Source organism: Schistocerca piceifrons, chromosome 1, assembly GCF_021461385.2.
Source record: "Schistocerca piceifrons isolate TAMUIC-IGC-003096 chromosome 1, iqSchPice1.1, whole genome shotgun sequence".
NCBI lineage: Eukaryota > Metazoa > Arthropoda > Insecta > Orthoptera > Acrididae > Schistocerca > Schistocerca piceifrons.
The window spans coordinates 201,960,799-201,987,978 of record NC_060138.1 but is presented as its reverse complement, the minus strand read 5'-3'; the positions used below and the strand labels follow the sequence as shown (position 1 = coordinate 201,987,978).

Below are 27,180 nucleotides of genomic sequence, written 5' to 3'. Positions count from 1 at the left end.
ATTTGGGGAGCATAACAACTGATGGCAACAGCAGTAAAGAGAATTCATGTGAAGACAGCAACAGAAAGAAAAGCTTTTCTGGAAAAAAATGGTAACAAAAAACATAAATTTAAGTGTTCAGTGGTCTCTTTGGAAAGCATTTGTCTAGAGTGTAACCTTAAATGGAAGCAAAACTTGGATGACAGAGCAGATAAATAATGAAGTGACACTAAATAACATTTGGGTGAAGAGAGATCTGTGGCACAACTTGATACAATGATGAGATAAGTTGATAGAACACATCTTTTTGTATCAAAGAATAGTTAATTTGGTAATGAGAGAGCAAAGAATTTAGAAGACGACTAAGTTTTGAATGTAGTAAATACATTCAAATATATATAGGTAGCAGTAAATACACAGAGGGAAAAAAAGAAAGATTTGCACAGAACAGATTAGCATGATGCGCTGTATCAAACTTATCTTCAGACTGAAGGCTAAATGACAACAACAACCCAACACTTTGTAATTATGACTAAAATCTATTAGATACCTACAAAAGATCCTGCTAATAGGATTAATATCAATATAAAAAAACTATGAACTTGAAGCGGAATAAGACACTGTAAATTCTGCGCAATGACTCCTGTTTTTGCCACTGGAGGGCAGCACCAGATGACTAAGTAAAATGATTGGCCACTGACTATCAAGAGGTCAGACTATTGAGAGAGGAGAAGAGAAAGTGGGAGTTGTTGACTTAAACTACAAGGGAATGCTGGTGAAGAATGATAACATGATCTGTTGTTTTATTCATAATTTGACTTCACATGTGGCTATTTGTTTTTATTTCTAAGGCAGTAAACTTTAGGTAAAATTAACTTCTGTACATTAAATATTTTGCTGCATGCAGCAACATCTAGTGGTAAAATTTTTGTTAATCTTTTTTTGTTTCCATAACATTTCCCCCTTCCTCTACAATGTTCTGTTCAAATTTGATGTCATTCTGAGTGGGGTTTTGTTTTTACAGCGTTTTGAAACTGGAACTTTAATTATAGCCATCCTGTACATGCATGGTGCAATAAAGGTCATCTTGCATAATAGAATTTGACAGTCCATGGTGTTTTTTAGTTTTTCATCATTTGGAAAAGAAAAAAATAAGTATTCAGAGATGGGGGGAGGGAGAGGGAGAGCAGTGCTTTATTATCATGGCCCTATTGCAAGAAGTATACCCTTGCATTTCTCTAACTCCTGAAGTGAATTACTTAGAGCGATATCCAGTCAAATGTGAAATTGAAACCACTGAGCAGCTTGGCATTTCTCATACCTAGAAAGCAGATTTCAAATGTGAAACAAACACCATGTGACAGAAAAGATGTGAGGCCAACTGGAGATCAAAGCTTTCATTTTTGTGGTTCCAGTCCACCATCCACTTAGCTACAGATATAATGTGATAAAGAGAGCAGTAAAGTACAGCCCTTTTTTTTTTTTTTTTTTTTTGCTAAGAGCCTGAAAGTACTTTTAAATGTAATATAGTTTGCAAGGGAATCCAATAATTATTTTTAAGTGAAGGATTTAAAAAAAGCAAGAAACTGGGAATTACCTTTGAGACTGCTATCTCCTTCTGAACTAGAATCATTGTTGAACAGGCATTCCACTTCACGGTCTACAGTTGCACTGCTGTAGCCTTCAAGAAGTATCTGGGATGGAAATGCTGCAACCCGTCCTCCTTCTATCCTTTCTAATCGATACTCCAGTTCTTTAATGCGCCCTGCCAGAATCCTTTAAAAAATTACACAAAAGGAACTGTTAGATAAAAGTTTGTTACCTTCAAACATATTTAGATAACTGAAATATAAGCTTCATCACAAAGATACTTCTAATCTACACCCACACCAGCAACATTTATGTCACACACTTGTTGTTGTCATGCCGGCAGAGGTCGCGTCTGAATTCTCGCGTGCCCTCTGGTGGACGGGACTCTACTTGCGGCAACTACCGTCCGTGATGCACCGTGCCAATGTGCGCCTCCCGCGATCTTTCTGGTGGCTACTACACTCCTCCTCCTTCGGGGGGTGAAGCCACTGTGATCCACTGCGTCGGAAGGTGGAGTGTCGGGCAGGAGCGATGACCTCCACATCCATTGGATGGCCGGAGTCGAGGGGATCTGCCAACCCTCGAGCCGGAACCTTCGCATACGGCTGGAAGTGACCCACACGAAGAGGCCCCCGTCGTCCCACAACCGGAGCCCGGAACAGAACGGGCGACAAGCTGTCGAACTCCGGATCCTGTTCCACCCCGGGAGGGGCAAGACCCAGTGGCAGGGACGAAGGGGAAGGGACGACCACAGGTGAACCAACCACCTGAGAAACCGGGCCTGCTACGGGGACCGGCTCTCGCTGGGGCATCTCGAACGATGACGATGCCGGTGCTGGAGCTACTGGAGGCTGCCAAGGCTGAGAACCATCGCAGTGCGGCAGAGGCACAGCGGGGAGAGGAGGCAACGTCCCCTGTGAAACCAACACAGGTGCCGGCAATGGGGAAGCCGGTGTCCTAGAGGGCAGAGGGTGGGTGCCCGAATGTGGACGTAGCTGATTTAGGTGACGACGTACCACCCGGTCCCCCGCCTGCAAGGTATAGAGCCGGTGGCCATTTCGGCGCAGGACCACCGCTGGTATCCAATGTGGATTGCGACCAAACCCACGGGCCCAGACCGACATACCCAGTGGAAAGCCAGGTACTCCGTTTTGTGAAGACTGGCGAGGACCAGGCCGGAGGAGGTGCAGCAAAGTCCTAGGTTGACGCCCATGGAGGAGCTCCGCGGGGCTGCGTTCTCCCATTGGTGTGGTCTGGTATGCCGTCAAGAAAAACGTCAATGCTTCCTCCGCAGGAAATTCGTGCACATACTTTTTCATCTGCGTCTTAAATGTGCGCACCATGCGCTCAGCTTCCCCATTCGATTGTGGATGGAAGGGGGGAGAGCAAACATGCCGAATACCGAAGCGCCTACAAAAATCCTGGAAGGTCTGCGAAATAAACTGCGGGCCATTGTCCGAGACCAGGGTGATTGGCAGACCTTCCACAGAAAAGATTTTTGCTAGTGCCTGGATTGCAACTTCTGAAGTGGTAGAGGAGCAGCGAACCACATATGGGAATCGGGAATAAGCATCAATGACAATGAGCCAAAAACTGTTGAGAAGCGGGCCCGCAAAATCGATGTGAACACGTTCCCATGCTTGGGTTGCCGGCGGCCATGAAGAGAACGCTGCCCTGGGAGATGCTTGTTGGCTCGCACACTGGGAACAGGCAGCCACCAAGTGCTCAATTTCTCTGTCAATACCGGGCCAGTACACATGTCTGCGAGCCAAGGTTTTAGTACGGGAAACACCCCAGTGCCCCGCATGTAATAACGTGAAGACCTCCCGTCGTAAACTTGCAGGAACAACCACGCGAGGAGCTGTATCATCGGTAGCCAGAAGGAGAACGCCTTCCAAGACCGAGAGGCGGTCCCTTAGAAGAAAATAATTACGAAGAGGGTCCGAGGACCGGCCCGGAGGGCGGGATGACCACCCCTGCTGAATGAGGCGAACTACTTGCCGAAGAACCGGGTCAGCTGCCGTTTCCCTGGCGACTCGAGAACTAGTGATCGGGAAGCCATCAACCGCTTGGCGGGACGCCTCATCCAAATGAAAACACATAACCTCCTCTCGATCGAACGTATGATCCGGGCCCACCGGAAGACAGGAAAGAGCGTCGGCGTTGGCATGCTGTCCTGTAGGGCGAAAATGAATGTCATAATGGTACTTAGAGAGGAACAAGGCCCAGCGCTGTAGTCTGTGGGCCGCCCTATCCGGAATCTGAGAGGCGGGGCCAAATAACGATATTAACGGCTTATGGTCAGTGATTAACTGAAACTTCGTGCCATACAAGAAAGGGTGAAACTTGGTAACAGCGTAGACAATGGCCAAAGCCTCTTTTTCCACCTGGGAGTAATGGGCCTGCGCGGGACTAAGCGTTTTAGACGCAAACGCCAGTGGTTGCTCGGAACCATCTGCGTTGCGATGGGCCAGGACCGCCCCCACCCCATACTGGGGAGCATCTGTAGCCAGGACCAACGGCTTATGGGGATCAAAAGTAGCCAAACAAGGGGCTGACGTGAGGAGGCCCTTCAACGAGGTGAATGCTCGCTTGCATGCAGGCGACCAAGCAAAAGGAACACCCTTGTGCAGGAGGCAGTACAGGGGGTGGGCTATAGTGGAAGAGCTGGGAATGAACCGCTGGCTATCTTGCCTAAAAAAGCTTGTAACTCTTTCAGCGAAGCGGGCCGAGGAAGGTTGACGATACCTTGGACCAAACTGCCTAGTGGCTGAATACCGTGCCGAGAGATGGTGTAGCCCACATACTCAATGGACGGTTGAAAGAAGGTTGACTTATGCAGGTTGCAACGCAAGCCCCCAGACCTGAATTTGAGAAAGAGGGTGCGGAGGTTGTGCAAGTGTTCCTTCATTCTGCGGCCTGTGACAATTGTGTCATCCAGGTAATTAATACAATGAGGGATTGTCGACGTGACGTGCTCAAGATAATGCTGGAATATTGCCGGGGCACTGAATATTCCAAAGGCCAACCGCTGGTATTGGTAAAGGCCAAATTGGGTGTTGACGACCGCCAACCGTTTGGAGTCCTCATCAAGTGGTATCTGATGATAAGCCTCCGACAGATCGATTTTCAAAAAATATTGGCCTCCCACCACGGAGGAGAACAATTCATCAGCACGAGGCAAAGGATAGGTGTCCACCACCAATTGGGAATTAATGGTGGCCTTGAAATCGCCACAAAGACGTAATTTTCCCGAGGGCTTCCTTACAATAACGAGGGGCGAAGCCCACTCACTGGAAGAAATGGGAAGAACAACCCCTAGGGCTGTCAGCCGGTCTAGCTCTTCCTTTACCTGAGGGCGGAGAGCCAAGGGGATCTGCCTCGCGCGTAGAAAACGTGGGCGAGCCGACGCCTTCAACGTTAAGTGAGCTTCAAAATCTGAAACACGCCCCAGACCCTCCTCAAAAATATCTGGAAAGTCGGAGATCAAAGATTCCAATGATTGATAGGGAACGTCTTCGGAGACCAACTGCATCGTGTCCGTGATAGAAAAACCGAAAGCTTGAAAGGCATCCAGGCCAAAAAGGTTAGCTGTGCTCGCATCACTGACAACAATAAAAGTAATAGGCCGAGTGACTGCTTTGTAAGTCACGTCTGTAGTGAATTAACCCAGTAGGGGAATGAACTGTTTACCATAACCGCGTAGATGCCGGTAAACTGGCGCCAACGGGGGCGATCCAAGGTCGGAATAAGTTTGTGCATTCAACAACGAAACTGCCGCGCCCATATAGACTTGCAGTTGTAACCGGCGCGACCAAACCGACACCTCGATAAAGAGTTTGCGTGCCGATGCGTCGGGAGCCTGGCCCAATGAAACTTCCTGAATGTCAACGTCCATGTCCTCTGTACCTGCTTCCTTCGATTCTTTTGAGGCTGAGCGGCAAACTTTAGCAATGTGACCTTTTCTATTACATTTGCGACAAACGGCCCAACGCTGGGGGCACTCTGACCGATCATGATGTATATAGCACGATGCACAGGACGGCAACAGGGGCCGGCGGCCGGAATTCTGTTTACGCGCCGTGCGGGAGCGGCCGTAACGGCCGGATTGTACCGCTCGCACGTCGTCCACCCCTGACACAGTGGACGCGGCCGTGCAGCCCTGAACCTTCGCGACGTCGCACCACGCTTCCAGATGTTGACCTGCGGCGTGAGAGACTTCATACGATTGAGCAATGGACAGGACTTCCTCAAGGGAAGGGTTTTCTAACTGCAGGGCCCGTTGCCGGACCTCCCTATCAGGGGCCGAACGAACAATGACGTCGCGTACCATAACGTGGGCGTACGACTCTTGCGACTGCTCCGTGACAAAATGACACTTGCGACTAAGACCGTGCAGGGTAGCGGCCCACGCCCGGTAAGACTGATGGTGCTGTTTCTTGCATTGATAGAACTCGACCCTAGCCGCCACAACATGCCTGCGGCGGCGATAATATGAAGACAGCAATGAACACAATGCGTCAAAAGACAAGGACGAGGGTTCCTGCAACGGCGCTAGCTGCCGCAAAACTTGATGCAGCAAGGGAGATATCCAAGACAAGAAGAGAGCATGACATACCTCCACATCGGCAACATGAAACGCCTCGAAATGCTGCCGAAGGCGATGTTCATATGCGTCCCAATCCTCCGCCGTCTCATCATACGGGGGAAAGGGACGGTGTGGAGAGCAACGCCGGAAGCACTTGTTTCATGGTGGCCATGAGTTCCGTCTGCTGCGCAACCAAAACTCGCACCAAATCCTCCATACCGTGGAGAAGCTGCGAAACCGGAACAACGACGCAACACGCGAAAGAACAACCCTACTCGTCGCCAATTGTGTAGTAACACTGTTCACGTTTACGTCGCACTTCACTTAGCGTAGACCGGGACTGTGTCCTAGGCATGCCCGATGCTAACTGACTGGGCACGGCCCGTGCTGCCGGAGTTGTTGTTGTTGTTGTTGTTGTTGTTGTCATGCCGGCAGAGGTCGCGTCCGAATTCTCGCGTGCCCTCTGGTTGACGGGACTCTACTTACGGCAACTACCGTCCGTGACACGCCGTGCCAATGTGCGCCTCCCGCGATCTTTCTGGTGGCTACTACAGTAAGGAACTTAATTCATAAGCAAATTCATTCATAAATCCTCAACTAACGTGAACATGATGCACAGGTTCAAAAACAAAGGAAGGAAGGATGACTACGATTTAACATCACGTCGACTATACAGTCATTAGGGTCAGAGCACAAGCTCAGAATGAGGGCACCGATATAATAGTTTGGAGGGGAGGGGGCCTAGACCTGGGGGTGCGGTATATTTTTAATATTTTGGAAGATGAGTGGTGACTTGTAAGCAGAGATAAAAAAAGTTACAGTTCCGGTCCTGTCAAAAAGCTGCATAATACTGGCTTTTAAATCATTTTATTGAAAGGAAAATACCTAATAAACTATATTTTTTCCTTTCCCTAAGAGATAGGGGCTGGTGGGTGACCCCCACCCCTCCCGTTGTCCCCAGGTATGAGCACCCTTGGCTTGAAATGTTACAAGGATGAGGGCGGAAATTGCCTATGCCCTCTGAATGACCCAGTGGGTGGAGCTGGAGTGATTTAGGGAAATCTTGGAAAACTTACATCAGGACAGAAAGATGTGGATTTGAACTGTCATCCTCTCGAATGCCAGTCTAGTGTGCTAACCACTGCGCCACCTTGCTTGGTAGTACTGGTTCAATCAATAACAACTTCTTTTAGTGTTATGTGGTCTGATGATAATGTAGAACAGTACACCTTTTGATCCATGTTCTGAGAATGCAGCTGTAACAATTCTTCTCCATTTCTGATATTTTGGCTCAAAATGCCCTGTTGTCTTTGGAGCGAACCATAAGACACACATGTGGCTGCAGACAATAGCAGCTAAAGAAATATCAATCAGGTTGCAGAGCTATGAACTAACTGGATGCAGTCTGCAACAGATATCATTGGTGGAGGACTCTAGTTATAGAATTAGGCCATATTGATAAGGGGATATTATCATTGCTTCTGACAGCGGACTGCTGAAAGGACTATATTCCATACTCTACTGAAACTGGAGCCGCCATTGTGATTAAGTCCTTTGATGGCTTCAACAGTTTCCTTGATGATCAAATCCTTGAAGAATGATGTGGAGGCAAGTATTCAGCAGGAAGGTTTATCATTAATATTTACAAGCATTGTTCTTGAATGGTTTGTGTCATTTGTCCAATACGTGAGAGTCCACACACACACACACACACACACACACACACACACACACACACAGGATCTTACACACACCTGAGTTATGAATCGTCAGATCATAGACATAATCCCAATGGTGGCCTCAATTTAAGCAAGTATGGAACCCAGAACTTTCAGTAGCCAGTTATCAGACCATGATACAGTGTCCCCATCAATATAGGCCAATGCTTCAGACTCAAGTTCTTACAAAATATGTTCACTGTAGAGTGAATGCAGGCAGTGCACAGCTCTGCTGTCCAAGTTGTATTTCTTCAGCTGCTACTGTCCATGGCAATATGCACATTGCTGCACTCCACAAGTTTAGAAGCCAGAGGAAGGCTGTAGTGTCCATCACACAGCTTTCTCAGAATATGGCTAGCTGTTCCAAAGCTGAAATATCACAAGAGGAGAAGAACTAGTAACAGGTACATTCTTACAACTTCATGGATCAAGAAATACGCTGCAAAGACATGATGAAATATGCACATCATTTAATTATAAACACAAAACTAAGTCATATTATAATAATGACAGAAAAATTTGCATGCACAGATGTGAAACTACCGTTAAAAAAGGTAAAGTCTATGATGCACAACCCATGAAGTGGAGTGCAGCTTTTAGTCCTCCACAGCAATAAGAGGGGAGGGTGGTGAGCCCACTGCCCTAGCCACCTTTAACCCTCAGGAAAGATCCCCAGTACTGATTTCGGTAGCAGGCAGTATGGACCTGAGGCCATCCTTGAGGGACTGGAATGAGGAAACATCCCTGCTCATATTCAAGATCCAGGACTTCCTGGCCCAGAGCCTAGCTCTCTACCTGCTAGACCACCATGGCCATTAAAACTACAGTATTGTTGTTAAAAGACCTGAGAAGAGCAGACATCTGACCATTCAAGGTGAGCTTATGCATCACTCATATTTCATATATAAATGAGTGATTGGTTGCCCTCAAGTTTTATTTTTGTTGTTTCCAGCAATGTGTTCAGCTGCTGACCTCACAAAAAGGAACAGTTAAATATGCAGTTTTAAAGAGCAAACTGTTTTGTCAGTGGAAAAGCGAAAGCCATTGTCAATGCTCCTGGAGTAAAGGCGATCAAGACATTGCTGAAATGTTGCCCAGTGAGACAGGTCCAAGGAGAATTACAATAGATGGCAAAATCGTCAAAAAAGGGAGCTGGAGATGCTCGGTGGGAGACAGGCCACGATAGGCTTAATGGCGATAGCAAAGAGGATGACACTCAAGATGGAATTCTGAGGCACACCGTTTTCCTGGATAAAGATGTCCGACAAAGCAGAACCCACATGCACCCTGAAAACTCGATTTTTTAATGATGCCTAAAGCCACGGAAGCCCCACGTGTAAAGAGTACGGAGGATACCAATTCTCCACCAGGTGTCTTAGACCTTGTCCAAATCAAAAAACACGGCCACAGTCTGGGATTTCTGCAGAAAACCATTCATGACATGGGTGGACAAAGAAATGAGATGGTCAACTTCAGAATGCCGTGCTCAATTTCCACACTGTGCATTCGTCAGTAAATTGAGAGACTTGAGCCATCATGTAAACCGGGCATGAATCATGCATTCCATCAACTCGCAAACGCATCTGGTAAGAGAGATGGGGTGGTAGCTAGAAGGAAAGTTTTTGTCCTTACTGGGCTTAGGTACAGGTATGACAGTGGCTTCACGCCAGTGTCTGGGAAATGTGCCCTCTGCCCAGATGCGGTTGTACATGTTTAAGCAGAAAGTGCTTGTCCGTAAGAGAAAGACGCTGCAACATCTGAATGGGAATGGCGTCCAGCCCTGGGGTAGAGAATTGGGATGAACTGAGAGCGTGATCGAACTCCCTCAGGGTAAAGATGGCTTTGTAGCACTCATGAGTCGGAGAACAGAAGGGTATCACCCAAGCCTCCTCCGCTCGTTTCTGATGGAGGAAGGCAGGGTGATAGTGGGAAGAGCTCGAAACTTCCACAAAATGGTGGCCCAAGGTGTTGGAGATAGCAATAGGGTCCACGATAACATCGTCTGCTACTTTGCGGCTGGAAATCGGGGAATGGATCTTGGTACCAGAGAGCCATCGTAGGTTGGCCCACAAGACAGAGGAAGGGGTGGAACTGTTAAAAGAACTAGTGAATGAAATCCAGATAGCTCGTTTGCTATCCTGAAGAATGTGATGACACTTTGCACACATCTGTTTATAATGAATGCAGTCTGCCATCATAGGATGATGGTTAAAAATGCGGGGAGCATGTCTCCATGTGTGAATTGCATTGTGGCATGCTTCAGTCCATCAAGGGACAGGGACACAACGTGGCAAAGAGGAAGTGCAAGAAATGGAATGTTCTGCAGCAGTAATGATAACATTGGTTAGACAGTCCACCTGGTCATCACAACTGGGGAAAATCTTGTTTTTCGAAGGTCACCAGGGAGGAGTACAGCTGCCAGTCAGTCTTAGTAAGCTGCCATTTGGGCATGCACACGGATGGGGTAGGAGTCAGCAAACAGGGAGCACACAGGAAATGGTCGCTCGAGTAGGTGTCTGAAAGAACGAACCACTCGAGACAGTGGGCAAGCTGGGTAGTGCAAAAGGATAGGTCCAAATGGGAATAGGTATGTGAGGAGTCGGAAAGGAAAGTGGGTGCTCCAATGCTAAGGCAGAAGAGGTTCAGTTAGTTAAGAAGGTCAGCCAAGAAGGCAGGTCCTGGGAGAACCTCAAACGTGATGTTGCACATTAAAGTCACCGGGTAGCAAAAATGGGGGAGGTACCTGCCCAATAAGCTGAAGGAAGTCTGCCCTAGTGACATTGAATGACAGAGGTACATAAATGGTACGTACACAGGGAAAAAGTCAGGCGGGAAAAAAAAGGTGAACTGCAACAGCTTGAAGACGGAGAGCCAGGGAGAGGGGTTGACTATGAATGTCATCCCGTATGAGCACCATGAAACCCCCATGAGATGGAATGCCGACCTCAGGGGGAAGGTCAAAACAAATTGGTAAGTAATGTGAAAGTTCAAAGCGGCCGTGAGAGCACAATTTCGTTTCCTGAAGGCAGAGTACAAGGGGATGCCACGAAGCTAAAATCAGCCGTAAATCCTCTTTGTGGGACCAAAGGCCGCGAATGTTCCATTGGAGGACAGTCATGAGGAGGAAGAGATGTAGGGGTGTCAACTCAGCGGCCACGAAATGACAGTCGGTGTAGAGTTGCAACTACAGGGCACAGAAGCAGAAGGATCCTGCCCCATGGGGTCCAGAAAAGCATCGGCTTGCTTGTGCTATCATTCCGTGGACTCAAACACCGAAAAACTTCGAGTTGGCGAAGGTGAAGACCATTTGCCTTCGGTGGACTTATTTGAGCCTTTCTGGTTAGAGGAAGACTCTGGTGTTGTTTGGCTGGAGGGATGGAGGAAGTCTTCACGGAAGTACTACTCCTGTCCTTTCCTGCCTACTGGTTGTGTAGCTGGTGGCTTCACCCCTTGCGGCGAGAGTTGGACGGTTTGTTGTACAGCGGGACAGGAGGATGGCAATGCTACCTTGACACTGGGCAATTTCACAACCTCAGAGCTGAATTTGAGGTCGCATGTCTGCGTGGCCACACCCTTCATGGAGGGAGGGGTAACAAGAACAAAACTATAGGTGCCAGACAGGAGAATACAGGGTTTGCGAGTAGCCTGTAACTTGCGAGCTACTCGGTAAGGCACTTTTTCCTTTACCTGAATCTCTTGGACAGCCTACTCATCAAGATACATGGGACAATCCCAAGACGAGGCAGCATGGCCACCATCGCAGTTGATACAGCGGAGAGAAGGAGGTGGACAATCGCCCTTGTGTGCATCCCTACCACAGGTTACACATTTGGCTGGGTGTCGACAAGATGTTCTACTGTGGTTGAAATGATGACACTGGTAGCAATGCATCAGGTTGGAATGTATGGCCAGACTGTGATAATTTCGTAGCTTGATCTTTGATGGCAGCACCACTCTATCAAAGGTGAGGAAAAGAGTGAGGGTGGGCACTAAGGAGGAATCTACCTTTTTCATTACATGATGGACGCTAATGAAACACTGATTAGAGGGGTAAGATTGGATTTCTGCCTCAGTTAGACCGTCGAGCAGCCTGGTGTAAATTACACCACAGGAAGAATTCAAAGTTCTATGGGCCTCGACACAAACAGGGTAGCCATAGAGAAGTGAGGCAGCAAGCAGTTGTGCTGGAGAATCAGAAGCAGTCTCCAAAAGCAAAGTGACAGTCTGTAAATGAGAGCAGGATTTCACAGGGCCAGCAATTGCAACAACACCTTTCTGAATAATAAACAGATTTACTGTGGGGAAGGACTGACCAAAGTCAGTATGTGAGACCACAAGGAACCATGGTGCAGCAGGAAGGGTCTTCGAATCATTAGCCTCATTACGTTTACGTTTTGCAGACGTTGATTGGGAAGCTGATTGACTCACTGTGAGAAAATCCCCCATGATTGCCAACGTCTCTGATGATGCGCTCCTTCCAACTGGGGGCTCCCTTCAAGGGGGCACACCCGCCTTAGGTGATTGTTCACATCTCAGGTCACACCTCCCAAACATCTGACAGAGGGACCAATCGGCAATTTGGGAAGGTTGCAACTCATTCAACCACCCCTCCCTGGGCCTGTCCGATACCAAGGGGTACGTGCAAACCCTACCTGTTGACCCAGGGCTGGGAATTACACGTTACCCAGTCACCTGTTATGTGTCAGATGCATGGGCCGGCCTTCAGGAGTACTCAGGGAGGAAGAAGAAAAAGAGGAACCTCAAATGCCAAAGTGGAGGAATAAGAGGAGAAAGGAAATGAAGAAAGGAAAAGGGAGCAAAGAACAAAGGTGAGACTGTTCTTACATCAGCAACAGACAATGCACAACATTCCCAATAACATCCTAACATGTTCCCCAAGGGACGCGAAAAAGAATAGCAAGAGGACAGACATGTAGCACGGATGGGAAAAAGCGCTGCAAAGGCTAGTGTCCCGTGCCCTTGGTAGCCAAGCACGAACCCGCCAAAGAGTGGCGAGCCCCTGGGGGCCACAGTTATTGTCACAGTTTCCAGCAGTTTTCATAAGATGCGTGTCTGAATGCCTTCCTTATCTGAATGTAGCTGCAATTACTGATGTCTGATGCTAATGAAACTTGGCAGACATGTTTGTATGTTGTTCTAATATTCTCAAAGGGTGTGATACCTCTGGAAACACATCTTTATGTTACGGTACTTTACAAAACTGGCAGTAATATCTTGTTTCATTTCTTTTACAACGCACTGCACAAACTCTGCATGGCCGTGCTAGATATTTCCTTTTTCCACTTCTCACAAAAGTATGAATAGTATGTTCTTTCACGTTCCCTGACAACCCCAGGTGGATCCTTAACAGGTACTCATTTTGTAGGTCGCATTGCTTCAGTTTCCTCCACAGTTGCTGCACCAACTTGATGGTCACTTGTCTAGACTCTTTCAACTTCTTTTAGGAACATTTTATATTTTTTTTGTATATCTGGATTTAGGTTTCTGTACCCTTTGTATGTGTTAATCAAAGCACAATTTATTAGAAACTGTTATAGCCGTGAGTGACAGTGAGCGATGCATGGCAGAGAATGGACACAAAGCCACCAGGCAAGGGAGCTGCTGGAGGTATTACTAACAATTAACAGACAGGACAGACAAACAAGTAGATGATGACAAACACTGCGACCGATCAGGCCACAATACGAGACAAGCAAGCAAGAACTGAGATGATAAACATGGCGAGACAACAACAACACGGGAACACTCCAAACAACGACAGTATGTATCTCAACACACAGAATTGGAATGCAGTACAGCTGAGATGCACACGCGAACTACGGTGAGTAACAGACTGCAGGGGTAATGCTGCGCAGCTACCTAAATACATGACCGCAGGAAACACAATTCGCCACGGACTTCACGTGGTACAGAGAGTGGCACACTTGCACAGTGAGGCTCGCAGAGAAACAATACTACTTTCTTTGTCCATTGACTGATTTTCCACATTGTTCCACAACACAAAAGATATCGATCAGCTCTATACACACCTTTCATAAATTTTGTTGTACATCACAATACATTTTGGTTTCTGTATGATTTCCCATTGTATTTTTTTCCTGTTGCAACAATGGCTGCATCGTGAATTATTGTTATCGTTATCAACTCCCTTTCATCTTTCCACACCTGCGGAAAAAGTCACCTTCTCTTCAAAATGTAGTGTCACCTTTCTTTAGAGATTTGACTTCTGTTTGTAGACACTGACGGAGACCTCTATTGATGCGAATTGCATGACAAACTCTTGTTTTCCTTTCTAGAAGTGTTTCGGCAATAGCTCTACTGTCTTGATAAACGTGGTGCCACATGCCACAGTGAGGTGAAAGTACAGAGAGAAATAGTGTCTTGAAGATTTTTTCCTTCCCCACTGGATATTTCTAGACTGGAGATATATCCACTTATGCTTTTGCAAACTATATGAACAAGCAAACAAAATCTGATAAGTTTTCCAGGATTATATGACTGGAAACAAAGCAGTCCTCTCCATGATATCATTGCTTCATCAAGAGAATGCTCCTGTTCAGGTTCATACACAGTCTGAAATTTATCTAGGAGGTATTTTAGCATAAGTTCAATTATGTAAAGAGTCTTTTTCTACCCACTCCGTAAGGAATTGTCATTGAAATGCCATGAATTCCATATATGCGCGAATTGATTGCTGCTCATTAGCTTGTCAAATATTGGTGTCTCTGTTAGAGGATCTGTTGACCAATAATCCTTCAAATAATCTTTTTTTATTTGCCCATTAAGATTATCATGCCCAGAGATTTTTTCAGTTCAACAGCAGAGATATTTGTAAATTTGGGACACTTGAGAGATTCATTATAATGGTTTTTGTTTGTATTGTTTGTGATACTATTCTGATTGTGATGACATCTGATCGAACAATTCAGCCCTACAAATAATATCACAGTGCTTATAATGCTATGCATCTCATTGGGAAGCATTTTTAAACCTGGAATTCCTCTACATGTTTCTAGAATAATGATCTTGTTGTTCTTCAGACAACTTCCACTGTCAGAAGCTTTGTCAGCTAAATCATTCACAATTATTTCACTTTGGTTGATTACAGCCATGTGGTTTTCTTCTTCACTTCTACTACCACTATCAGTTACATCATCTGAATCACTCGGAACATCAGAACAATTGTCTGAAAACAGTTCAGCAAGAATCTCACTTTCCATCAACCGTTTTCACTTCATACAGCACAAGGCATCAACGACAACACTGACTATTTCGAGGTACTGATTATTGGCAGTAAAATGAACGATAAAAGTAAGTTAATACAGTTGTTCACTGCACTGAACCCTCCAACTCATGTACAACCTTTTGTTAAATTGAAATAGTTACTGGCATGAGCAACAGGTCTCAGAAAATGCTTGCAGAATGAAAAACAAATTTATGTGACCCATTCATGACAGTTGGATGTGGAAAAACATAAATCTACATGAACCATAAGCAATGCATTGATAATCAGTGATATCTCCATCCCCTGCAATGCAGACTCTGCTATTCATAGAGGAAAAATGAACAGGACCTTTTTTGTAGGAAATTTAATGTAGTTTAATTTTGTATTGGGAAACATTACTGCTAGAAGCTGCGGTTTTGGAGTTACTCATGGAAAACAAACAAAAAAGTGACCTTTAAACACTCCCTACACCACGGTGAGGCCGTTTTTAGTATGTTGTACATTACACTTCCTGTTACCACTACACAAAAATTTGCAATTATATTGTTTTTCGACTGAGCTAAACAATCTAGCATCCTTCAGAAAAGGAGTAGGATAAAAAAGGCAGAAGCTAGCTTTAATAACTACACAAAGAACATTTATAATAACTTTCAGAACAATTAGTACAACAAAGAGAAATGTCTATAACATGGCTTCTAATTAACAAACTTAGAAATTTTGCAAATGTTAAAAGTGTATCTCGAGAGTGACTATTTTCACTTCACCTGTTAGCTTTTTTCTGATGTGACAATGCCAGAGTCTTGTCACCCAGCGCCTCAAGAAGTGCAAGGCAGAGACTTTTCAGATCTGCCACAGTGGCTGCAGTATTTGGTAGCTGTGTAGCAGTGCCATTTTCAAGAAGTTGTTGCACTGAAAGAGAAAAGTCAGGCTTTTAATGACAGTTGGTGACTAAACCAATTTCTTCTTCTTGTCTCTTAGTTGTGGTCATAACAACAGAATACCTGTCACATTTTACAATGATGAATTTAAGAATAATTAAAAATTGCATTTTTTTAGTGAGATGCAAAAAGGAGGGTCAAAATGAAAAAAACTAATATTTATAAGACCTATAATCTGTTTGGAGCACAATGTGGAGGTAAAATATTTAAGAAATGTATTTCTATACCATTTAGCTAATATAATATCTGTGTTAAAACTGCACTGTCGAAGATGAGATACTTATGTGTACTATCTTTTTCAGATTTATTGACAAGAACTCTGTCTTCTGTGATGATAATAGTTGGTTACTGTCCAATGATGGCCTTCTAAGCCAAAGGCCAGTAAATGAACACTATACAGTATCCGCAGTTTCTGTTTTTCATTGATACTTGTCTGTCTAGTTGTGTGTCAAATTCTTCAGTGCGCAAAAAATGACACCTAACAATTTTGTGCAACAAGATTCAGATATTTTCGGGACATGGCTGTTGAGTTTCACAATTGTGAAGTACCTGATCAACAAGGTTGTCTCTGATGAGAGCCATCTACTAGATCCCATACCATGCACGTTTTGACAACCTTTGGAAAATTAGCTGCGCGAATAAACTGCCATTGTCTTGCTCATGCATTCCCGAAGACTGATGATTAATTCTGATCTGCCATGCTTTGGCAGTGCAAAAACCTGAACAGAGACTGTTTTGCTCAACAGGATGCAGTTCTAGAACCCTGACTCTTTTCTGTACTTGAAAGTAATTTACTGATGGCAACAACTGAATTTGAAGTTAAATTCAAAATGCAGTGAATCAACAGCAATGAGAGAACCACAAAATTAAAAGTTTTCAAGATCGTAATTTCCTAACATCCAGACAGTTTCACACTACAAAATAAACTGAACACATTCAGTTGTTACAAAACACTGATTGACAATAATTCTGAGAAAGAATGTTTTCGAGATGCATTAATGAGCTATCACTAAAACTAGAGGTTCAAACTGTTCTGTGTCAAATCATACAAAAGAGATCCCCACTAACACAATTTTATACAAAATAATGATTACTTGAATGATCAGTAGAAGTATAGTAGTAATTTTCTGAACAGGGTCTGTTAGTTGTTTCAACATGACAGCCCATGTTAGCGACAACTACTACCTTTAGTTGCTATTGGGGCCTATCCACATCTCATCTGTCTATCCAGTGCCATCTGTAACTTCTAAACCCAAGGATACTGAACCCACTTTATGATATTTTTTATTTCTGTACTTAAGAGGATAATCATTTCTCATATAATGCACACTGTTTGTCCCTCATTTTTGTATAGAATTGATGCTCCATACTCAACAGCCTCAGCCTTGGCAGAATTATCAGACAAAATAAGTGGCAACACACCAATTTACAGAAAATGATGGGACACACTCTATCCTTCTAAACAACGTAATACGATTATGGTATCTACTAATTTTTTATATCAACAGTTAAGTTTCAGACAGCATATTATGGGAGAAATGATCTCTTAATATGTGCAGGTAATACTAGGTACATGGATGCATCGTATCTGGAAGACAGGAAGATGAATTTAGCATCTCCACCTGATGAAGGGCACATATGGCTTGGAAGTGTGTTGTGGCCATGGAAGAACAGCATTCACAATAACAATAAGTGTTTCATAAAAATGAAACACAGCAAGTTTTTTAAGTGTCATTCTGATAGTGATTCTCTGATGTTTGATCCATCTAAATGTATTCACATTGTACAGTCTAACGAGACAAGAGCTCTGTAAGCAATCAAGCACTTGTAATATGATTATGGTATACACACTGATGGGAGTTATCTGATTTGACGAGGATTATAGCTATCTTTTGGCCTCAAGCACTGAAGACACTGCAAAGGAAAAGAAGGCCACTTAGAACAACAGAGCACGGTTATTCAGAGTAGATTAACAGGTCTGAACCTTAATTAATTCATGACACAAGTGACTTTAGAAAGTTTATTATGTGCCAATTATTGATCAGCACCACAGACAGGATACAATCTAAAAAATAACATGAAAACTCTGTTGCTTGATAAGTTTCCTTCCCGTTAGCTCTAAGGCAAGATCTGCTTGGATAATCAGTTAGCTAGTGGTAGTACGAAAGGAAAGAATATAGCACTCAAACCACATACTTATGAAACAGAAAAATCTTTAGTTACCTTGCTTATGAGACATTATCATTCCAGTGCTGCTGTTACTTCCCAGTTTCACAGCTCCCTTATTGCGTTTCTTATCCAACATGCTCTGTTAAGGTAAATAATGTCAACATTACATGTTAGCAAAGGTTAGTAGGAAAATGACTACAAGCACTAAACATTAGAAGTTATAAATGTCATGCAAACCTATGAAAACATGTTTTACTGTCCTATTTTCCAATGCTCATTGTTAGTCATACAAAAAATATAGCAAATTGATTAAGTTTCTTTTAAAACTCCAACATGAAGCTTTACTACATGGAATTTTATCAATCTGTAAAACATTTGAAAATAAAAGTGAAATATTTTTCAGCCCTAACCACTATAAGTAGCCTGAGAATTTCTGAATGACTTACAAATTCTCATGTTTATATTTCATGTTTCTCTTTTATTCTTTCACCAAGCAGCAACAATATGGATTACATGTGACAAATTAAAAATGTATGCTAAACTGGGACTTGGAACAAAACACTCCATTTTATGGGCAGTGAGTCAACATTTACTCCATGTGAGCACAGCCCCCACAGACTGACTCAAAGCTTAATCTCATCACAATCTTCTCCCTTTTCCTTCCAAATTCCGCACAGGGTGTGATATAGTGCTATAAGACATCTCAACACGGTTACACTTGTTATAAGCAATCAAAAGAACTTTGTCTCATTAACCATATTGCTTGTGTACACTAACTGCGTCCCAATTTCTCCTCCCTCCCACTACCACCCCTCCTGAACTCTCTCTCTCTCTCTCTCTCTCTCTCTCTCTCTCTCTCTCTCTCTGTCTGTCTCTCATTTAGAGAGAGAGAGAGAGAGAGAGAGAAAGAGAGAGAGAAAGGGGACCGGGGAGAAGTAACGAGTACAATATGGATAACAACAATTCCCAATAAAGCTTTGTAAGCCTTACCTTATACTTCACGACTGTCTGATTTGACAATTCTTTTTCTTCTTCACACTGTTGCAGTCGGTCTTGTAAATATCTATGGAATTGAAACAATATTTTGTAACACAATTACACAAGAAATGGAATAAATAATCAGTTACTAGAACACAAGATCATTTTTGTCTAAAGTATTACCATAAACAAATTATCTATCATCATCTTTACCCATGCGTGCGCACACACACACACACACACACACACACACACACACACACACAAAAACCATTACTACGACAATACTCACGTACGCTCAGAATAGAACAAGTGTGTGTGTGTGTGTGTGTGTGTGTGTGTGTGTGTGTGTGTGTGTGTGTGTGTGTGGGCGCGCACGCACGTGCGTACATGCATGTGCACGTGCCGATGCACGGCAGTTCCAATGACAAGCAGTCAGCCTCCATTTTTGTATGTCCGCCCATCAGTAAGAACATCATCAAAATGAATGAATTCTGGTCTTTCCCTCAATTGTCACTCAACCTTTTTTCAACAAGTACTTTCTATCATCATAAAGATTTGTACCCTTTGAAGATTCTTTTACAACTAACAATATAAAGCACTTACATTATAAATTTTAACATAAAATAAATGATCCTATTTCATTGTCTAGTTTTTTACTGACATTTGTTTAAGTGCAAATTTATGCCTTTCACTTTAGCCCACATCGACATATGCATTAACAAATGACAAGATGTGGAAACTTTCACTACACTATTAGCAAAACTTTAACCTCCACATCTAACACACAATAAACTGAAAGCAATTGATTTAGGCACTTAATACAGCCCCTTTTGCTCTCACGAACACACAGCACAGCGTGGCATGGACACCACTAGAGACCAAAATCAAAGGGAGGCCTTCGTGGTCCATTATCTTGCCGAAGGCACAGATTGTTTTTGGGATGTGAAGATGAAGAAATGGATGCACAAAATCAAACAGTAGTTACTGCATCTTTCACTGGTGAGAATAAAATGAGACATATGTGTTGGTTGGCCCATTTCACCCTATGTAAACATCACCCAGAAAAGAGTACTCCCACGGCCAGCAACAACAGTGTCCTGCTGGTAAACAGGATACGTCACCATACACAGTTCTGGATCAACATGTACCAATGTCATCAGATCATGTACCAACATGTACCATGACTCAATAATCTAGGTGACACTTCCACACTTTGAATGTCCAATGGCAGTGTTCCAGCATCCACTCTAATCTCTATACCCTGAGATGTGCATTGAAAAGGGTACACATCTGGAGCAGAAACCTCCATATCCTATAACAAGGAGGTAGCTCTGAATTATACAGGTACTTGAGGCACATTCTGAATAAGACAGAATTTGAGGTTTTGAAGCTACTTGGGTTTTAAGTTGGTTGAGGAGTTAAAATTAACATGTGGCCAAAAAAAAGAATTAAACTGAATTTTTTCTGCGTGCTTGGAAGGAAAGAGCAAGAAGGATATTCAGGTGACATTTTTAATTTTAAAATACGAAAATTACAAACAATAATTCAGATTTTTAAGTAATTTCCAGCGTAAAAGGATGAGTTGGTTTAAAAAAAAAAGATATTCTATAGAAATCGTTTGAGTCTGTGCACAAATATGCTCAAATTCTGGAAACAGAAACCTTCTTGCAGTGTTACAGAAGTTGATAAATCATAGTAATCTCACTAAAAGGCAATAAAGGGTGATTTTAATCAAGAAAGTATAGCAGAAAAAAATATTGATTGTGTAGCAGAAAACTCTGGGTACAGTACTAGAAATAATGAAGGTTATACGTTAATAGAAATTGTGTTGAACAACGCGTTTGTCCTTCATCCATTCTCCCAGAAGAAAACAAATCCCATAGCAACTTGATAAGGACCCAATGAAAATAAAATTTCCTCCATTATATCAAACAATGAAGAAATTTTACAGGCTGTTATAGTTTTAAACCACTTTTGAGCCACAAATAATCACAAATCTGTAAGATGCAGAGTAAAAATACATAAAAAGCTAGAAATGAACAGACTCATTAGGCAGGAGAGAATATCTAGACTACGAGGATTTGTATTAGAATACATAGAGGCAATGATTGGAAGTTCTGATGGTGTGTAAATAATTTAAAGAGCAAGATTAAATTAAGTATGCAATTAAGCTCATTATTTTAGAAAATGAAGATTATATGAGCATACACAAAAGGGACAATTGTTATACATGCAAATGTTCAGTAAAAAAAACTCACTCACTCACTCTCTCTCTCTCTCTCTCTCTCTCTCTCTCTCTCTCTCTCTCTCTCTCTCTCTCAGAACTTCAGCACAGTAGCTGACAAAGTCTTTTCTAAATGGTACCTTCTTTCCCCCCACCTCCATTTCAAAATTCTCTCATTGTGTGATGATTTTGTCATTACAAGACTTGCTCTCCAGCTTACACTGGCATTTATTTTCATGGAAACTATTTAGAATAATTTCTATCCCTTTTAACTGTGGAGATATAGCAGTATCTCTTGATACATCCTATAAGGTGAAATCACTCAGAATTGTTACTACAGTTCATCACCTACACACGATTAAGGTCACTACACTGGACGTCAGTTTGCACAGCATATGAAATACTGGGAACATTATGAACATTGCTTCCAATACCAAATCTATAGTCTGATACAGAATAAACTTAACACAATTTATCTCATATGAAAAATGCAGAAAACATTTCAACAGAAGGATTTTTTTTCTTTTTACACACACACACACACACACACACAAGTTAATCTCAATTGTATTGCATGATCAAAGCACCAAGACAATTTACTATTGCTGCTACCCTTCACAATTATGAGTTTAGGGTTTATTCATGAAATTAATAAAACATAATGTGTCTCACCTATTTTCCATGACCAAAGCATCAACGTCCATAACTTTGTTACTGTCACCCTTCAAAACTACATGGAGTTCGTGGTTCAGTCGGTGAACTTTACACTTGTATGCATCTCGTTCTGTCACTAAATCCTCCTTTTCATCCAGAACAGCCTGAAGATCAAGAGCCATCTGTGTGCACTGTGGGGATTGCTAGCATTAATATCACACACTCTCAATAAAACATTACTGTTGTGTTGATTTTACACTAAACATATTCCAATGGTTTGTAACTTAACCATATCAACAAAATTCAAATGTTTACAAATTTTTGAGAAACACACTCTCCTTTTTGATTTCCTGATGGAAATAAAATGAGAGGCAAAGAGGTGGGAGATGAGTCACTCACAATCAGATCAAGACATGTTCATACAACGCAAAGCAACAAATATGTGCAAAATTATAGTCATAGGTGTACGGGGCAATGACAAAGAGACAGTAAGAGACCTTCTGCAGGTTGTAGTGAATGGGTGGGTAGTGTTACTGCTCAAATCCACAAAGAATGGGGGAAATAGATGATATCATCACAACACAATAGAAACTGACAGTCACGAAGTATGCTCAATGAAGGAGATAAATATTTAAGAACTTTCTAGCAAAATTCGAATTTCAGATCCTCTAAGAGGAAGAAACATAGATTAGGTACAACAGCAAATAAAAGTTAGTATTTTAGCTATTTAATAATAAAAAATAGTATTGTAACCACAGAGTTTTAACTATGTTGTGTTATTAATGAGCCTGTAAAAAATAATAAGTAAAAATGAATGGATCAAAACCCTTTGATTCAGTGTCTCCAACTGCTGAACTAATTCTTCCCTCTGGTGGGAAGGAAATGCTTCATTATCTCTGACAATCGGAGCATTACGCTGCTGATTTAAGTGCTCTCTGAGTACCTAAAAAAGAACATCAATCTTATGTATTGGAGAAGACTTGGATTAATACAGAGATGAAAAAGTTCAATACTGAAATATTTATTAGGTTTTAGCACAGTGTAACTCCAAGGCTTTTCATAATAGTGTAAAATTTTTCTGTACATTGAGTATAAATATTAATCTATCTTAAAGTCTCTAGGGCTGACAGATAATCTTCTACAGTATATGCATCAAACTATCTTTTGTTTCTTATTCAAGACCTATCATCTGTAACACAATTTAGAAGTCATTTCGTCATGAAACCATTGTTAAAATTTCTTGTCATATGTAGTATGGCAACACAGAATCTATTAGCTTTAGACATGTTCTGTTTGTAAACTGCCATAGTTAATGTTACAATTTATAGTCAAGCATGTACACAATTTACTTACAGCGGTACACATGCAGCCTGAAGACTCGACAATTTTATTTCTTTAGTTCAACTCTCAACCTATTTGTATTGAGTTTGCAATTTTTAATCCTCACTTGCTTTACCAATCCATGTAAGCTAATCTGACAACAGCTGACATTTAAAGAAGTCTAAGAGTTCACAAGAAATTAAAATTTGTACCAATTTAAGTCTTGGATTGGATACTCTTAGACATTATTTATACTCCCCAGAAACAACTTTCTTCATCAACATAAGCCCTTAATATTTGTACGCTAGGAGCTGTTTTGGAGTTCAGAAATACAATACAATTTAAATATTTAGTATTTCAATATTAATTAACCCCAGCAAGTTTGATGAAATGTATTTTGGATAACCTGTCACTTAAATTTTCCAATGAGATATAAATTCTTAAAAAGGTAATTACTTTGTGTAATAAGTAATTTTGCAAATTATGTATTTCATCAATTTATGTTCTGCTTCTATCTTGCAGTAATTTATATAGTCATATAAACTTTGCAGTTATTACCATACAATATTGAGTACTACTGTGATTCAAATTGCTTCGCAATCTATAGTGTCTGGATTACTGCATATTTTCAAACTAAGCTACCATTACAGCTCGTCATCAAACTTTGTTATCTTTGCTAAACATAGGAATATAAGTCAACTGTTACGATATTAAGTAAGTATGAGTATCACAGATAACTGATCAAAGATTGCCATTTCAGTTACAAGTATTATTCACTGAAATAGAGCATGGAAACTCCAACTGAAGTGACTGGTGCCCAGCAACACATGATTCAATGCTCAACAACTGATTACATTACTTAGTGAATCGACCGATACCCAGCCTAAAGATTCCAAGCACCTTCCTTTCTTTCTTCTTCTTTTTTTTTTTTTTTTTTTTTTTTTTTTTTTTTTTTTTTTTTTTTTTGGGTGGGGGGGGGGGGGGGAGTAGCTTTAGGGCACAAAACAGGTTAGGTTATAAGCACCCATAGCCCTGAGTTAAAATGGGTTGTTTTCTAGGATAAGCATTCTGTGGCTCTTGAAATTAGTCGAGACATAACAACATAATCAGCATTGGTAGGCCAGTAAAGCCATGAAGCATAACGACAGTGATCCTGAAATGCTCATTAAGAAGTATGCAAAGAATGAAGGTAAAATGTACAATTACAACAACTATCCTTTTTTTAAGAGGCTGCTCAGAAAGAGTTTCTAGGACAACCAGTGTTCACAGTCAAAAATTACATCACTATGCTTGGGTGAGTAAAGCGTAGAGAACATTCCACAGCCTGTGCAGTCTCTACTTAAAACTAGGATAGTTTTGATAACAAACGTGAAGTGTAAAGGATTAAAAAATTGACACTACATTGGAAAGTGGTGCACTGTCAGTGGTTCATTACAATGAGAGCAGAATGGTATGAGGTCACCGCGTAACCGATGAGGATGGGGGAGGGGGGGGGGGGGGGGGGGGGGGGGGGGAAGAACCGATATGTAACCTAGAACCTAGTTAAAATGATCTCCTTGCAACAGGAGGAAGTCACCTAGGCATTAGGGACAGCCAATGTTCATGCCAGAGTGATAGATGCACAGCAACACTGAAGGTATTCAAGGAGACAGAACAGCTAAAAGCCATGGGTAGTTGAGCTGCTGTCTTGGCAGCAGCATCAACAGCCTCAATCCTCAGTCCAGGAATCCAAACAAATGACACATTACTGCCAGCTTCAGTGAGTAAGTGAGGGAACTCCTGGATTCGTAGTACTAAAGAGTGGTACTTACTTGCTCATTGCACAGAGGCTCTGGAGAACGTGGCAGAATCAGAGCATACAACAGATTTAGAGAATTTGTGTTACCAGACGTAAAAGGTGATCTGGTACAAGGCAAACAACTCTGCAGTAAAAATCAAGCATTTACCTACAAGGTGATATTTAAAGATCTTTTCACCACCAACAAAGGTGCACCCTATCCCCTGGTCATCCTTAGTGCTGTTGGTGCAAATTAAGATGGTCTCCCCAAATGGCATAAGAAGCTCCAGAAAAGCCAAGCCAATGTTTCAAGATAGACTAGTGTTTGTCTGGAAGTCCAGGTTCAGTACTGACCTCTGCACAGAGCCAAGGAGATGGGAGACAGGGCAGGGGTGGGGGGAACACATTCACCTCTCACGAATATAGCAGGTAATGCGAGATAACGCTTTCGATATAGGATATGATAGCAAACTCCAAGAGGCACCATGTATCAAAATCTGCTATTCTCTTTTTGTCTGTACTGCTTGTTTTTCTTTTACTGATGTTCATTTTACAACCTCTTTTCAAGACAATATCCATTCAACTGCTATTCCAAGTTCTTTGCCATCTCTGGTGAATTACAATGTCAAAGCCACACCACAAAGCTTCTCTTTCTTTCCCCTGAACTTTTTCCTTTTCAAATGTCTCTTTAGTTTTCTTTACTGCTTGCTCAATGTACAGATCGAAAAACATCAGGGACAGGTTACAACCCTGCGGTGTCACCGCCAGACACCACACTTGCTAGGTGGTAGCCTTTAAATCGGCCGCAGTCCGGTAGTACACGTGGGACCCGCATGTTGCCACTATCAGTGATCGCAGACTGAGCGCCGCCACACAGCAGGTCTAGAGAGACTTCCTAGCACTCGCCCCAGTGGTACAGCCTACTTTACTAGCAATGGTTCACTGCCTACGTATGTTCTCATTTGCCGAGACGATAGTTTAGCATAGCCTTCAGCCACGTCATTTGCTACGACCTAGCAAGGCGCCATTATCAGTTACTATTGATATTGTGAATCATGTACCGTCAAAACCGATGTTCATCATTAATGGATTAAAGTTAAGTATTCCACCAGCTATGTCTGTTTTTCTAAATTCTAATTTCCTTGTCATGTTCCAGACCTCACGCCAGCCTGCGTGAGCTAAAACGCGTGCCTTTCGGCCTCCTCTAGTAACACGGTGTTGGCTCTCCTGCCAACCACAACAAACCCTTTCCTACTTGCTTCCCAACTACTGCAAATACATTTCTCAAGTCTCCCACCAGATCATATTGTGCAAATGCCACAACATTTCATCGATACAAGTGTTCAACATCTTCAGGTGGTGGTAGTTGCTATTGCCAGTGCTGCAAGACGTGACAGATCATAATCACACGGCGGCATTGAAATTTACTAGGCCGGGAGCAGGAAATACACACGCACAGGAAGACAGTCACAGTTGGAAGAAAGAGGCGCTCATAGTGCCCTCTGCCAGGAGCCACAGAAAGGCCTCCCGTGCTTTGCTCTGTGGTCAATGACTGTGCTGCCGGAAGCTCCTGTGGTCAAAAGCTGAATAAAATCTCAGCAGTTTGCTATGTTGATCATGAATTGTAAACTCTTGTTTCTCCTGTTTTAATTCAAATGAAGACAGTGCTGGATTCCAGGCAGCACTTCATTGAAAACCTGCATCCCTACTAATAAGACTGTCTGCCATATGGATATGTATGGCCTCCTTAAGAAAACAGTCACCAAAAGACGACGCTGAGGATAAAACTTCAGTCTTCTCGTAAAACATATGATGCCCCACAGCTAGGAAATGCCCGCTACCAATGATTTATCAGGTTTCCCCAGGTGTGTATGTTGATGACGTTCAACAAAACATTTTTGCACGGTTCGGCATGTCTGCCCAATATAAGATTTCCCACATTGGCATGGGGTCTTACATACGCCACATTTCATAATGCTAAGACCACCTTTGATCA

General features: G+C 42.6%; 1 protein-coding gene across 1 annotated transcript in view; it reads right to left on the bottom strand.

Moving 5' to 3' along the window:
- Positions 1 to 27,180, bottom strand: part of LOC124800105 (coiled-coil domain-containing protein 149) — a 58,268-nt gene that overhangs the window by 18,924 nt on the left and 12,164 nt on the right. The window contains exons 5-10 of the mRNA XM_047262970.1: positions 22,914 to 23,030; positions 22,106 to 22,278; positions 19,219 to 19,291; positions 18,283 to 18,367; positions 15,886 to 16,030; positions 1,577 to 1,755 (exon numbers count right to left, since the gene is read on the bottom strand). Coding sequence (XP_047118926.1) covers positions 1,577 to 1,755; positions 15,886 to 16,030; positions 18,283 to 18,367; positions 19,219 to 19,291; positions 22,106 to 22,278; positions 22,914 to 23,030 — 772 coding nt within the window. The remainder of the gene's footprint in view (positions 1 to 1,576; positions 1,756 to 15,885; positions 16,031 to 18,282; positions 18,368 to 19,218; positions 19,292 to 22,105; positions 22,279 to 22,913; positions 23,031 to 27,180) is intronic.